This window comes from Capricornis sumatraensis, chromosome 22 (assembly GCF_032405125.1).
Source record: "Capricornis sumatraensis isolate serow.1 chromosome 22, serow.2, whole genome shotgun sequence".
Lineage (NCBI taxonomy): Eukaryota > Metazoa > Chordata > Mammalia > Artiodactyla > Bovidae > Capricornis > Capricornis sumatraensis.
In genome coordinates this window covers 9,263,210-9,277,343 of record NC_091090.1, presented here as the reverse complement: position 1 = coordinate 9,277,343, position 14,134 = coordinate 9,263,210, and the positions used below count along the sequence as shown (strand labels likewise).

The 14,134-nt window shown below is 38.1% G+C and overlaps 1 protein-coding gene across 1 annotated transcript in view; it reads right to left on the bottom strand.

Annotated features, from left to right (window-relative positions):
* Positions 1–470: 470 nt before the first annotated feature.
* The window catches only part of COL21A1 (collagen type XXI alpha 1 chain), a 245,897-nt gene continuing 232,233 nt past the window's right edge, over positions 471–14,134 (bottom strand). Inside the window, exons 24-30 of the mRNA XM_068994096.1 lie at positions 11,317–11,361; positions 6,169–6,201; positions 5,434–5,580; positions 5,294–5,348; positions 4,611–4,811; positions 3,493–3,570; positions 471–1,659 (exon numbers count right to left, since the gene is read on the bottom strand). Of these exons, the coding sequence (XP_068850197.1) occupies positions 1,472–1,659; positions 3,493–3,570; positions 4,611–4,811; positions 5,294–5,348; positions 5,434–5,580; positions 6,169–6,201; positions 11,317–11,361 (747 nt within the window). The 3' untranslated portion in view covers positions 471–1,471. The remainder of the gene's footprint in view (positions 1,660–3,492; positions 3,571–4,610; positions 4,812–5,293; positions 5,349–5,433; positions 5,581–6,168; positions 6,202–11,316; positions 11,362–14,134) is intronic.

The window sequence follows — 14,134 nt, the reverse complement described above, 5'->3', positions numbered from 1 at the left end:
CCACAAAATGGTATAATTAGCAGGGGGAGTAGCTTGGTCAGGTCTAACAGACACCTGGGGCTCTGCTGGAGACAGACCACCAAAACAAGCCTTAAGCTGATTCAGCTGCTGAATGTATGGGCTTCAGTCCCCTCCAAGGTCCTCATCAAAGTCACCGAAGGACATGTCATCAATTAAGCTAAACTCTGGTCACCAGCCATTCCTGGGCCAGGAAGCAGGGGCTTTATCTGCCCAGGCGAGTGGCACACAACCCAGTTTCTATGTTCTTATTTCATGTGAATCAGTCATTTAAAAATAGGGTAAATAAGTTAATAAATTATACCCACTAAATAAATGATCATTGCAATGCATAATAAACTCAAAGTCAGTTATAAGTAAGTATAAAAAATGCTGCATTCAAGCTTTTACACAATTTTATTGTACTCTGAATAACAAGCATGTAACAAATTTAGAGCATGATAAGGATGGAATATCTCAAGTTACATTCCTTACAAAAGCATTAAGTACAGTACACAAAGATTGTTTAAAATATTTTAGTCTGCTAAAAAATTATCAAGACATCCTAGGATCTATGAAGTTATCTTTCCTGTCAACTAGAGCACTGATTCCCATTAGCTTTGTTACAATAAAAGTTAACATATATGAACATACACATACAGTAAATGAAATGGAAAATGAAGGCATGCAACAAACATTCCAATTACTAAGCAGGTATGAAGAAGAAAGTATTTTTAGTGTTTCTGAACTCATGATTCCTTTGAACATATTAACCAGGTCTAATGAACCTTTTTCTCCAGAATGTTTTTAATGGTTCATATTTAGACCATTCCCAATGTAATCATTACTCTTTTTAGCATCATCATTCATTGAATCATTTGAGAATTTGCAAACGGAGTAAGAAACACATTAATCTCTTTCACAGGTGATATTCAAAGCACCGAATGGCTAAACCCTGTCTGATAAGCACAAACACTGGAATAGTGCTCATGTGGTGATACAGTCTGTTCCCAAGCAGAATATCAGCCCTGATCTCATTTCCCACGGCCAGATGCACGTTTCAGCTAATGTAGAAGAATGAGCTATGAAACATGAAATTCACACAGACAAGAAATTGAACTCAAATACTCTGCTGCACAGAGGCTGAATGTGAAATTTTCACAGTGACTGAAACTGACTGGCTGACAGGCAATGGTGTTTTTTTTTTTTTTATTCAACTTTGATTAAAACGAATGGACTTACAAGAAACCCTTGAGATTTAGTTAATGCTACCAATCTAAAGGGTCCAAAGAAGTGAGGAGCCTTTAAAATCAGTATACGTGACCTTTTCTATATTTTTCCTAAGGAAAAACAATAATAAAAACACCGAGGTACTTGAGTTTCTTTTCAAGGGATTACTGTTGTTATCTTCCTGAGATGCAAAGACCACAAAAGAAGAGCACCATGCCAAGGCTACTGGACGAGGCACCAGAAACTAATAGTTTGGTCCTTTTCTAAAGGGGTCTCTTCCAACAATGACACTAAAACACAGCGATGGATCACAGATGCCCGGAGCTCCTGGCTGTCCTTGGATTCCGGGTTTTCCGTGGTCTCCATCTTTGCCAGGGAGGCCTGGGTCTCCAGGAGGACCTTCTTTGCTTATTCCAGGGGGTCCTTCTGGACCTATGATGGAACAATAGCAACATATGAACAAAGAGTTTGTTTCTGGGCTGACACAGCTGAATCTGTAAAACATGTAAACTGGAAAAAAGACTCTCTTCAACATTTTACATATTTGTACTCAAAGTGGAAAGAGAAGGAATCCTCTTGATAATTCTATATGCCTTCCATTTGGAAAAGAACTACCCAAAAATAATTTTCCAAAACTAAGCCAAGCTGTGTTATTACAGAAATCATGCAGCTAATGAAGACACAGAGCTAACATTTTAAGATTTCAATTTGTGGCTTTCACATTTTCACAATTTTAAGATTTCAATTTGTGGCTTAACTATTTCTTACTTTCAGCTTACTTTTGCCAATATTATTTTAGATTTGCCAGTAATATATCCATAAGTGAAAACTTTAATGAAGTCACTTTTGTGCCATATTTGCAGTCAAAATGACTATTTTCATTATAGGTATATAGTTTCCACATTGAAATACATTGTCATTAGCATAATATCATAATAATCCATACACAATGGTATTATAACACCAATTTGTAAACCATAATTTAGTTCAACTAGCATGCTCAAAGAAAGGAAAATTAAATCAAGACACTGGCCTTTTAAAGTTGGTGACCAAAATATTTAGGTTTGGGGATTGAGCAGTGTGGTTTGGGAGCACTCTCTATCACTAATACTTCCTGCTATTACTACTAATAAATGTTTGTTTGACACTTAAGTATTGTTCAAAATGCTTTGCATACAAATTATTGAATCATCTGCTCCACCTGAAAGCCTCAAAAAGTAGTAACATCTAAAATAATAGTGATGATACACATTTATTGAAAACACAGCTTTGGTTGTCATACACTGTCTGAGAGCACAACATATATGAACTCATTTAATCATCCAACAGTGTCATGATACAAAGAAAGCTGAGTGCCAAAGAACTGATGTTTTTGAACTGTGGTGTTGGAGAAGACTCTTGAGAGTCCCTTGGGCTGCAAGGAGATCCAACCAGTCCATCCTAAAGGAAATCACTCCTGAATACATATTCATTGGAAGGATTGATGCTGAAGCTGAAACTCCAATACTTTGGCCACCTGATGCTAAGAACTGACTCATTTGAAAAGACCCTGATGCTGGGAATGATTGAAGGCAGGAGGAGAAGGGGACGACAGAGGATAAGATGGTTGGATGATATCACTGACTCAATGGACATGAGTTTGAGTAAACTTCAGTAGTTGGTGAGAGACAGGGAAGCCTGGTGTGCTGCAGTTCATGGGGTCGCAAAGAGTCAGACACAACTGAGCGAACGAACTGAACTGAACTGAAATAACATCTCATCACTATTTTACAAATGAGAAAACTGAGGCAAAGCAAAGTTAACACAGCTAGCAGAGTTTGGCTTTTGAGTCCATTTCAGCATTATTTTGGGTTCCGGGGGTTGGTGATGGACAGGGAGGCCTGGCGTGCTGCGATTCATGTGGTCGCAAAGAGTCGGACATGACTGAGCGACTGAAATGAACTGAACTGAACTGAGAATCATAAAGATAAGACAGTGATACATACAGTGATATACATTAGATAGGCATGAGCAACTGAAACCATATGAGATCTAGTCTAAGGAGTGGTGTTCTAAAGAATCTAAATGATAAGTGAGAGGGAATCTTGAATGATTCATGAATGTAATATAGGATAAAACTTCTAGTAGTTAGATCTCAATGTGCTGAATGTGAATCACTCAACAAAGGAAGGGAAAGTCTTGATTTCAAATCTTTGGACATAGATCTATGGTGATTTTCCTAAAGCAAAATGTGCAGGAACACTTATGAGCATCACCAGTTCTTACCCGGGGGACCAGGAGGACCTTGTGCTCCAGGGTACCCAAGTCCTTGGCTCCCCTTTGCCCCGTTCCGTCCAGGGAGGCCTGCAGAGTGTCAGAGAGGTGAATAAGCTTACTTTTCCCATAAAATCACTTCCTCCTTAGATTGTTTCTTTCAAAGCTGTTAATATATACATTAAAGAAAATAAATCTTTAAAAAAAGTTTCACCTATTTATTATTACTTACCACCTATTTATTATTACTAACGGGAAAGAGAATTTTTAAGCCACAATTTTTAAAATAATTAATGCTTTAGAAACATAATGAGATTAAATATTAAGAAAGGAAAATTATTGGAATTAATTTTATTATTTAGCCCTTTCTGTTCATCACAGCTGTTCCTTTGATGAAACATCTAAATTGTTCAAATCATATTAAACTAAAAGGAAATAATTATCAACCAACATTTCACATAAACATTCAAAGGCAAAGAGCAGTTAAGTTGTGGCCTACTATTAGAAAGTTTGGTTGCAAAACCTAATTCTTTTTTTTTTAAGATTTTTTTTTAATGTGGACCATTTTTAATGTCTTTATTGCATTTGACACAACACTGCATTCACTATTTTTTTTTTTTTTTTATGTTTTAGTTTTTTGGCCCCAAGACATGAGGGATCGCAGTTCATTGACCAGGGATTGAACCTATGCCCTCTGTATTAGAAGGCTAAGCCTCAACCACTGGACCACCAGCAAAGTCACTAATTTTTCTTATAACAGAAAACAATGTTGAATACAGTAACAAACATTACCAAAGTCAAAATAAAGGAAATGGTGTCTGTGATGTTCTATTTAAAGACATTATTGGACACAAGCAAAATTTCTAAGTTCATTGTCAACATTTTCTGATTTACAAGATCACATGCTTCATAACCTTGAACTTTCTCTCTTGACTTTAGGATATGCTTTCAAAAAATACAATAATTATTCTTTAACTCAGCTGACAAATTATTTAAAGATGTAGGGATAGAAAAATTTTTTGTCTTCAAGAAGACAAACATGAACTCTTGCCTATTAAATCACTTTAAGAGGTGAATACAAAAAATATCTTTTTCTGTTGTTCATTTGCTTACACATACAAACTAAGTACCTTTTAGTCCTTTGGCACCTGGGCGTCCCGGAGCTCCCATTAACCCGGGAACACCATCTCTTCCTGGCAAACCAGGGAATCCTCGAGGACCTTCTGGGCCCATGGGACCGGGTGGCCCTGGAATACCAGGGGAGCCGTGCTGGGGCTGGCAATGATCACAGCTTTGAATTCTTCCACTTTGAAGTAAGACAGGTAACTGGGCTTGAAAGCAAAGAAACCCCAACTCTTATGTTTAAATGGTGAGTGGACATTAATAATCATTTATAATTAAAAAAAAAAGATTTACAGATGCTTAACTCTTGGCCAATAACTTCCTTTCTAGAAATTTAACTAGGAAATATCCATTGCTGTTTATAATAATTTTATTGTGGAAATTGCTTCAAATAAGGGGGAAAAGTACCTTCCTAAAAGAAACTGTTAAATTATAAGTGTCATATTGGGGAATAAAATTACTAGAATTATGTCAGAAAAGAAAATTTAATCAATGGTGAAATAATGATAAATTACTTTATAAAAAAGATTACAAAAGTTACATGTAAAAATACTTATATGGGAGAGACAAAGATGGATAAATGTCCTTTATTTTCTTCTTTATCTTACTTATACTTTTATAATTTCTACAAAAATATTTATATGACTTCTGAAATTTGAAAGTTATTAAAATCTGTATGTTTGAGACTTACCTCTTAATACATCAGTGCAAACTTGTCGAATAAACTCTTCTGAAAATTCTCTCCCCTGCATCAAATTATTAGGGGTTATAACATGGACATGCCAAGTACAAAGAATGAAAACATAAAACTGAAAGAAGCAGAATACATACGGGTTTCCCATCCAGTCCTGGGGGGCCCGGAGGACCTGCTTGCCCGGGTGGCCCCTGGGGGCCCGGGGGCCCCATCAGACCATCCACCCCAGACTCTCCTTTGGCTCCAGTGGCACCTCGGGCACCAGGCTCTCCCTTTTCACCTCTCTAAAAACAAGTGAAATCTTCAGAAGTTCTATTTAAATATTTCAGGAGGTATAATTGCACCATAGAAGTCCTCAAGAATACAGATATGAATAAATACAAACATATATCTAAATTATACAGGTAACTGCTGGGAAACACCATAATTGATCAGGAGGGAAATTTCATACTATATGAAACAGCAATTTATCCATCCAATCAACCACCCATCCAACCCTACAAATAACCGTTAATCAGTACATATATTGATTAGGCAATATGCATAGTACCAGAGATACATCAGTGACTGTGACAGTCTTGTTCCCAGGGAGTTTAAATTCTAGAGGTAGGCATAGAAATGCACACTATTCCTCATTGGAAAATACGCAGAAAAACAGTTCCTAATTTAGACTAGGAATCAATACTATTGACAAATGCATACCATTTCATACCTAATTCAGTGAACCTACATATTCTGAAAATGTCTATTCAGGAACTATTGAAGAACATGAAAGACATTTTCTGCTTGGGATGTCAACGGCTAGATTTATTTATACAGTACTGAAAATTAAGCTGTGAGGACTGGACAGCATAATGCAAGAAGAAACATACCTCTCCTTTTGCACCGTGATGGCCTGGAATTCCCTACAAAAATTAATAGGAAAAAAAATGTGCAAGTTACAGTACTAACAATGTGGCATGTACCCTTTAGACATATTTAATCAAACTTGAATTTTTGGTTTGGAAGACAGCAATAGAAATAGTGACAAAATTACATATACAAGAAACCTTTTTCAAGGAGACTAATGACTAGGAAATATACTAAATGAATAATATAACAGGGTTAATTTACATAACTTTCATTCATCTATATGAATATTTTCAAATGATGCAGGTCAAATATGTAGGTTAGAATGGCATTCTATCTGAATTCTTTTAAAACTCTACTTTAATTTCAAAATATATTACTAGTTTAAGGAAAATTAAAAGTTAAGTCAGGGAACATATCCAATATTTAATAATAACTATAAATGGAGTATAGACTTTAAAAATTGCATCACTATATTGTACACCTTATATATGATTGTACACTAACTATACTTCAATAAAAAGCTCAAATCAGTAAAATAAGGAATATTTATTCTTTTATTCAGTGATTAAGATCCTGTTTTGTTTCAAATTTGTATTCTTAAAATTAAAAATTTTTTGAGTACTATAGATAAACGGTGGGTTAAAGAAAAGATAACATAGGGGAGAAAAACATACTGTCCTATGCTTAAATCACTCATGGCTGGAAATTCAGAGATTAGGAAAGAAGCATGTTAGTGTGAAGTCAAGTGGGCCTTAGAAAGCATTACTATGAACAAAGCTAGCAGAGATGATTCAATTTCAACTGATCTATTTCAAATCCTAAAAGATGATGCTGTGAAAGTGCTGCACTCAATAAGGCAGCAAATTTGTAAAACTCAGTAGTGGCCACAGGACTAGAAAAGGTCAATCTTCATTCCAGTCTCAAAGAAGGGCAATGCCAAAGAATGTTCAAACTACTGTACAATTGCACTTATTTAACATGCTAGCAAGTTAATGCTTAAAATCCTTCAAGCCAGGCTTCAACAGTACATGAATTGAGAACTTCCAGGTATATGAGCTGGATTTAGGAAAGGCCGAGGAACCAGAGATCAAATTGCCCACATCCACTGAATCAGAGAAAAAACAGGAGAATTTCAGAAAAGCATCTTCTTCTGCTTCATTGACTACATGAAAGCCTTTTACTGTGTGGATCACAAAAATCTATGGAAAACTCTTAAAGAAATAGGAATACCAGATCACCTTACTTGCCTCCTGAGAAACCTGTAAGCAAGTCAAGAAGCAATAGTTAGAACTGGATATGGAACAAAGGACTGGTTCAAAACTGGGAAAGGAGTACATTAAGGTTGTATATTGTCACCCTGCTTATTTAACTTATATGCAGAGCACATTAAGCAAAACACCGGGCTGGATGAAGTACAAGCTAGAATCAAGATTGCCGGGAGAAATAGCAATTACCTCAGATATGCAGATGACACCAACCTTATGGCAGAAAGGGAAGAACTAAAGAGTCTCTTGATGACAGTGAAAGAGGAGAGTGAAAAAGTTGACTTAAAACTCAACATTCAGAAAACTAAGATCATGGCATCTGGTCCCATCACTTCATGGGAAATAGATGGGGAAACAGTGGAAACAGTGATAGACTTTATTTTCTTGGGCTCCAAAATCACTGCAGATTGTGACTGGAGCCATGAAATTAAAAAATGCTTTCTCCTTGGAAGAAAAGTTATGGTCAACCTAAACAGTATATTAAATGGCAGAGACACTACTTTGCCATCAAAGGTCCGTCTAGTCAAAGCTACGGTTTTTCCAGTAGTCATGTATGGATGTAAGAACTGGACCATAAAGAAGGCTGAGTGTGAAATTGATGCTTTTGAATTGTGGCACTGGAAAAGACTTGAGATTTCCTTGGACTGCAAGATCAAACCAGTCCATCCTAAATAGGAAATCAGTCCTGAATGTTCATTGAAGGACTGATGCTGAAGCTGAAAGCTCCAATACTTTGACCACCTGATGTGAAGAGCCAGCTCAATGGAAAAGATCCTGATGTTGGGAAAACTTGAGGGCAGGGGGAGAAGGGGACAGCAGAGGATGAGATGATTCGATGTCATCATTGACTCAAAGGACATGAGTTTGAGGAAACTCTGGGATATAGTTAAGGACAGTGAAGCCTGATATGCTGTAGTCCATGGGGTTGCAAAGAGTCAGACACGACTTAGCAACTGAACAACACAAATTTTGTACAATGGGCTTCTCAAGTGTCACTAGTGCTAAAGAACTCGCCTGCCAATGCAGGAGACCCAAGAGATGCAGGTTTGATCCCTGGGTTGGGAAGATCCCCTGGAGGAGGCACGGCAACCCACTCCAATATTCTTGCCTGGAGAATCTCATGGACAGAGGAGCCATAGGAGAGTGAGGCATGACCGATGCAACTTAGCATGCATATGTGCATGTTGACCAATGTGGCAGTTTTTTCCTCCCATGATATAAACTAGGGACCTTTACCTGAAGCTCTCTCACCATCACAATCATGGGATACATGTGAATGGTTCCTTTAAAGTTTTTCCTCTTATCTTTTACATAGTCATTCCAATGACATTTTCGAGAGATGATAAGAACCTTTAGGAAATACACTAGAATTTTTTGTTTTTGAAATTCATTGTACATTCAGGCTCCAGAATCACCCAATATTAGTTTAGAACAAAGGGTATAGCTTTCACAATACACAGGAGGGATTTCATTAATCAACTTTATTATTTTTTATTGAAATATAGTTGATCATTAACCAACTTTAAAGTTAAAAATTCATGTTCTGCAATTCAATATAAAACTCATGTATAATAAACATTTCAATACAGAATTCCATATATAACAATGAAGTCTGAAGATTTATGTTGGTTTATTTCTAGGTTCCTTCAACATGAAGATCCAAATGAGACAGAAGAAAAAATTAGGGAAAATCAGTGTTTGGCACAGAGTAAGGGAGATTCTCAAAACTTGAGCATAAAGACACTAAATTTTAGTTTTCATATAAAAATCAGTTAGTGAGTAAAACACTCTTTCTCAAGCCATTCTTTAAATATAGAAGTTTCTGAAGAAATGCAGAGATGTCCCCTACCAGATAGAATCCTCCAATTGGATCCAGATACGGGGAAAGATAAAAGCTCTCAGGACTAGAACCAAATTAGATCTGAAACTGAAAACAGCTGTCAGCTGAGAATCCACTTAGATGATCTTGTGAGAGAAACATTTGCTTGGACCCCATTCACAACAAGAAGGCCAAAAAAAAAAAAAAAAAAATCAAATCGCACACGTGCCGCGCTTGGTAGGGTGACAGGTAACTTAGGGCCTTGTTTACTTAGATGGGTGGGACAACCACTCAGCAGCTGAGAGGCCACAGCTGCCCCGACCCCTCTGCAGACTTAGGTCATGAGGGTGGAAATGCAGCTTCCAACACACCCAGGACAGAGCTTTCCAGGAAACCCAAATCCTGCCTTGGGGGAGGCAGACTTGCTTTTTCTCTAGAGAAGTGAGGGGAAAAAAAAAAAAAGATGTTAAGGGAACCTTGCCAAGAGTGTCATCTGTCAACCAGTGAGCTAGCCGCCAAATTGTGCGCTCAGAATCCAAAGGAAATAGGCTCCTATCGCAGTTTCTGTGAGTAAAAACGTAGGAGGACCCGCCGGGGTCTTGGAGGCTGACGCATGGAGAGGTGAGGCTCTCCTGTGAGAAGCGCCGTGCACACATGCTGTGTGGTTAACCCGGGCAAGCAGAGCAGGGCGGCGGGGAGCAGGGACAGCGCTGCTTGTCATCCGGCGGTTTATCATGGGGCGAAGGGGCCCAAACTGAGGAGACCTTTCTTCCTGACCATCACTGCACACGGGCGGACTCGGTCCTGGGCGCTCTCAGTGACGCCTGCTCTGAGGCTCAGCTTCTAGGCTCTCAATTTCCCGACACCCAGCGCTCACCTTTCATCTAAGACGCGCCCGGGGCGTGTGCTTTCAAACACACGCCTTCCCACCCGCCTGGGCCTCTCCCATTCCTCCAAGCGAGGGACCCAGAAACTCCGCCCTTGGAGCCATCACCTCACAATTTCATTCCCCTACCACCAGTTAGTGCAACTACGGAATCTGCCTTATGCCCACGCTCCCTATCAGTTGGATGATTTTATTTGTCCATTTTGGCTCTGACTTAACCTACACGCCACGTGACAATCTCACAGAAACATGGCTTCAGGAGGAGTTTAGTCAAAGAAGAAAGTTAGCACTGAAGCACACAGGTTACTATGTGTTGGACAGATAGCTGGTGGGAAGTTGCCATGCAGCTCAGCCTAGAGCAATGGGATGGGGCTGGGAGGCAAGCTCAAGAAGGAGGGGATATATGTGTGTTTATGGCTGGTTCACACTGGCAGACAGCAGAAACCGACACAACATTGTAAAGCAATTATACTATTAAAATTTTTCTTAAAAAAGAAGAAAAGCATGTATTATGTATCTATTCCATGACAGTTCCCCGAGATGGGATTAACACATCTGTAGGGTAGCAAATTGTGTCTTTGAACAAACTAGAGGGAAACAAGTCAATTCTTTCACTACACAGGGCCTCAACTGCTCATATTTTAAGAAGAAAAGAAAAACTCAACAATAGGTACAGAGATGCTGCTATGAATGGCTGCCTTGGGCCATTACTACTCCAAGAAGCAGGTGGAATTGTCTACCTTCAGTCACTTTTTAAAATGTGGTCCATTTTTAAAGTCTTTATTGAGTTTATTACAACATTGCTTCTGTTTTTACATTCTGGATTTTTGGCTGAGAGGCATGTGAGAGCTCAGCTCTCTGACAAGGGATTGAAACTGCACCTCCTGCACTAGAAGGCAAAGTCCTAATCACAGGCACCAGGGAAGCCCTGACCTTTAGTCATTTACTTGGTGAGAAATAAGTATTGAAAGTCAAGTTTCACAGCCACACAGAGTATCAGCATGGGAAAATAAAAATATAAATCAAACAATTAAACAAGCCCTGACCACCATCACCACAAGCATTCTCATCCCTGTGCACTTAGAATGCACACTACATCTCCCCTTCTCCTCACTCATTTTTATTTGCAAGTAACTCTCTTTCAGTCTTGTTCAGTTATGTGATTCATTGATTCATTTTCCATAAAAAAAAAAAGTACCTGTGATCCTGGAATCCCTGGTCTTCCATTTTCTCCCTTTTGACCCTTTAAAATTGAATAAATGTTATTTATTAGTTTACACATACATGATGCATTCACACACACAACGCATACTATGTACTTTGCTGCTGTCTGGAGCAAAGTTCACAAGAGCAGCGATGCAAATATGCAAAATGATGCAAGAGAAGAGAAGAAAAGAAGTGAGAGGAAAGTCAGCCTAACCTTAGAGTTAAAATTGACGGAGACAAACAAACTACCGACTTTGGGGAACATGTAAATAGAACATGTTAGACAATTGAGGGTGTTCTGCAGAGTCCATGCTCATGGCATGAAAACTGTTTAAAAATACAGTGACTGTGGTCATTTTCTTTTTCTTTTTTCTTTTCTTTTATTTATTTATTTTTTTTAAATTTTGAAATCTTTAATTCTTACATGAGTTCCCAAACCTGAACCCCCCTCCCACCTCCCTCCCCATAACATCTCAGTGGGTCATCCCCATGCACCCACCCCAAGCATGCTGTATCCTGCGTCAGACATAGACTGGCGATTCAATTCTTACATGATAGTATACATGATAGAATGCCATTCTCCAAAATCATCCCACCCTCTCCCTGTCCCTCTGAGTCCAAAAGTCCGTTATACACAGCTGTGTCTTTTTTCCTGTCTTGCATACAGGGTCGTCATTGCCATCTTTCTAAATTCCATATATATGTGTTAGTATACTGTATTGGTGTTTTTCTTTCTGGCTTACTTCACTCTGTATAATCGGCTCCAGTTTCATCCATCTCATCAGAACTGATTCAAATGAATTCTTTTTAACGGCTGAGTAATACTCCATTGTATATATGTACCACAGCTTTCTTATCCATTCATCTGCTGATGGACATCTAGGTTGTTTCCATGTCCTGGCTATTATAAACAGTGCTGCGATGAACACTGGGGTACATGTGTCTCTTTCAGTTCTGGTTTCCTCGGTGTGTATGCCCAGCAGTGGGATTGCTGGGTCATAAGGTAGTTCTATTTGCACTGTTCTCCATAGCGGCTGTACTAGTTTGCATTCCCACCAACAGTGTAGGAGGGTTCCCTTTTCTCCACACCCTCTCCAGCATTTATTGCTTGCAGATTTTTGGATCGCAGCCATTCTGACTGGTGTGAAGTGGTACCTCATTGTGGTTTTGATTTGCATTTCTCTGATGATGAGTGATGTTGAGCATCTTTTCATGTGTTTGTTAGCCATCTGTATGTCTTCTTTGGAGAAATGTCTATTTAGTTCTTTGGCCCATTTTTTGATTGGGTCATTTATTTTTCTGGAATTGAGCTGCATAAGTTGCTTGTAAATTTTTGAGATTAGTTGTTTGTCAGTTGCTTCATTTGCTATTATTTTCTCCCATTCAGAAGGCTGTCTTTTCACCTTGCTTATAGTTTCCTTTGTTGTGCAGAAGCTTTTAATTTTAATTAGATCCCATTTGTTTATTTTTGCTTTTATTTCCAGAATTCTGGGAGGTGGATCATAGAGGATCCTGCTGTGATTTATGTCTGAGAGTGTTTTGCCTATGTTCTCCTCTAGGAGTTTTATAGTTTCTGGTCTTACACTTAGATCTTTAATCCATTTTGAGTTTATTTTCTTAATTTCAATGGCATTATGTTTGGTGTGTATTAAGTACATGTGAGGGCAAGAAGACCACTTTAAAGACATTTTAAATGCTTGGGGCTGGTGCATGGGGATGATCCAGAGAGATGATATGGGGTGGGAGGTGGGAGGGGGGTTCATGTTTGGGAACTCATGTACACCCGTGGTGGATTCATATCAATGTATGGCAAAACCAATACAGTATTGTAAAGCAAAATAAAGTAAAAATAAAAATTAAAAAAATAAATAAATTTATATTAAAAATAATAAAAGACATTTCTACATTTACACTGTAAAAAATATTTTGAATGAAGATCTTTAAATTAGGACAAATAAGGAAAACTTGATAAAGATACAAACATATTTGTCCATTCAATTAATATTTTGTATAAGACATCCATCTTATATAAGACATTGGGCCAGACCCTGAAACACCACTATTTCATCTGTACGTTGAAAGGGTAATTAATATAGTCTAGTAAAACATACACCTAGATATACAATCAGTTAAAGATCTAGTGACTGAAATTTTAAATCGCTCCTGAATAGCAGGTTTGGTTTGTCTTTTTTTTTTTCATTTAGTTATACCCATGAATTCCCAGGGGCCCTATTTGCTGGCAGGACCCTGTAACTTCAGGACACTTCAGCAAAGTGTCCCTACGTTGCCATTAAGTTGCTTACTGTGTGGTACAGAAGCTAAGCAAATTAATATCTTAAATATGAAGTTAAATTCCAAACTTCAAAGTGGCTAAGATACGAAATCTTAACTGTTCTCAAAACAAAAAACAAACTAATGTGCATGATGAAGGTATTAGCTCACCCTTCAGTAGTAATCATATTGCAGTATATAAATGGATTAAACCAACACCTTTTACACCTTCAACTTACTCAACTTACACATTTTTTGTGGTTGGGGGAAAGGGTGACTGGACTCAAGGAGACTAGTTAGAATGATGCTTCAGTCACCCAGGACCCATGACAAGAAATGACCAGGGTGGTGGATTTCAGAGAAGGGGCTTAATTCAACTTTCATTGTCTGAAACACATTGAGACTGTGACCCTAGCAGGTTTTTACTTTGAAATTTTCTTTCATGCCTCTAGATATTCCAGAGTTTTGAACATTCTGGAAAATTTTGCAGTGTCTTTGTTTTATGTGAAGCTTATTTTATGTAGCAAAACTCAGCCACT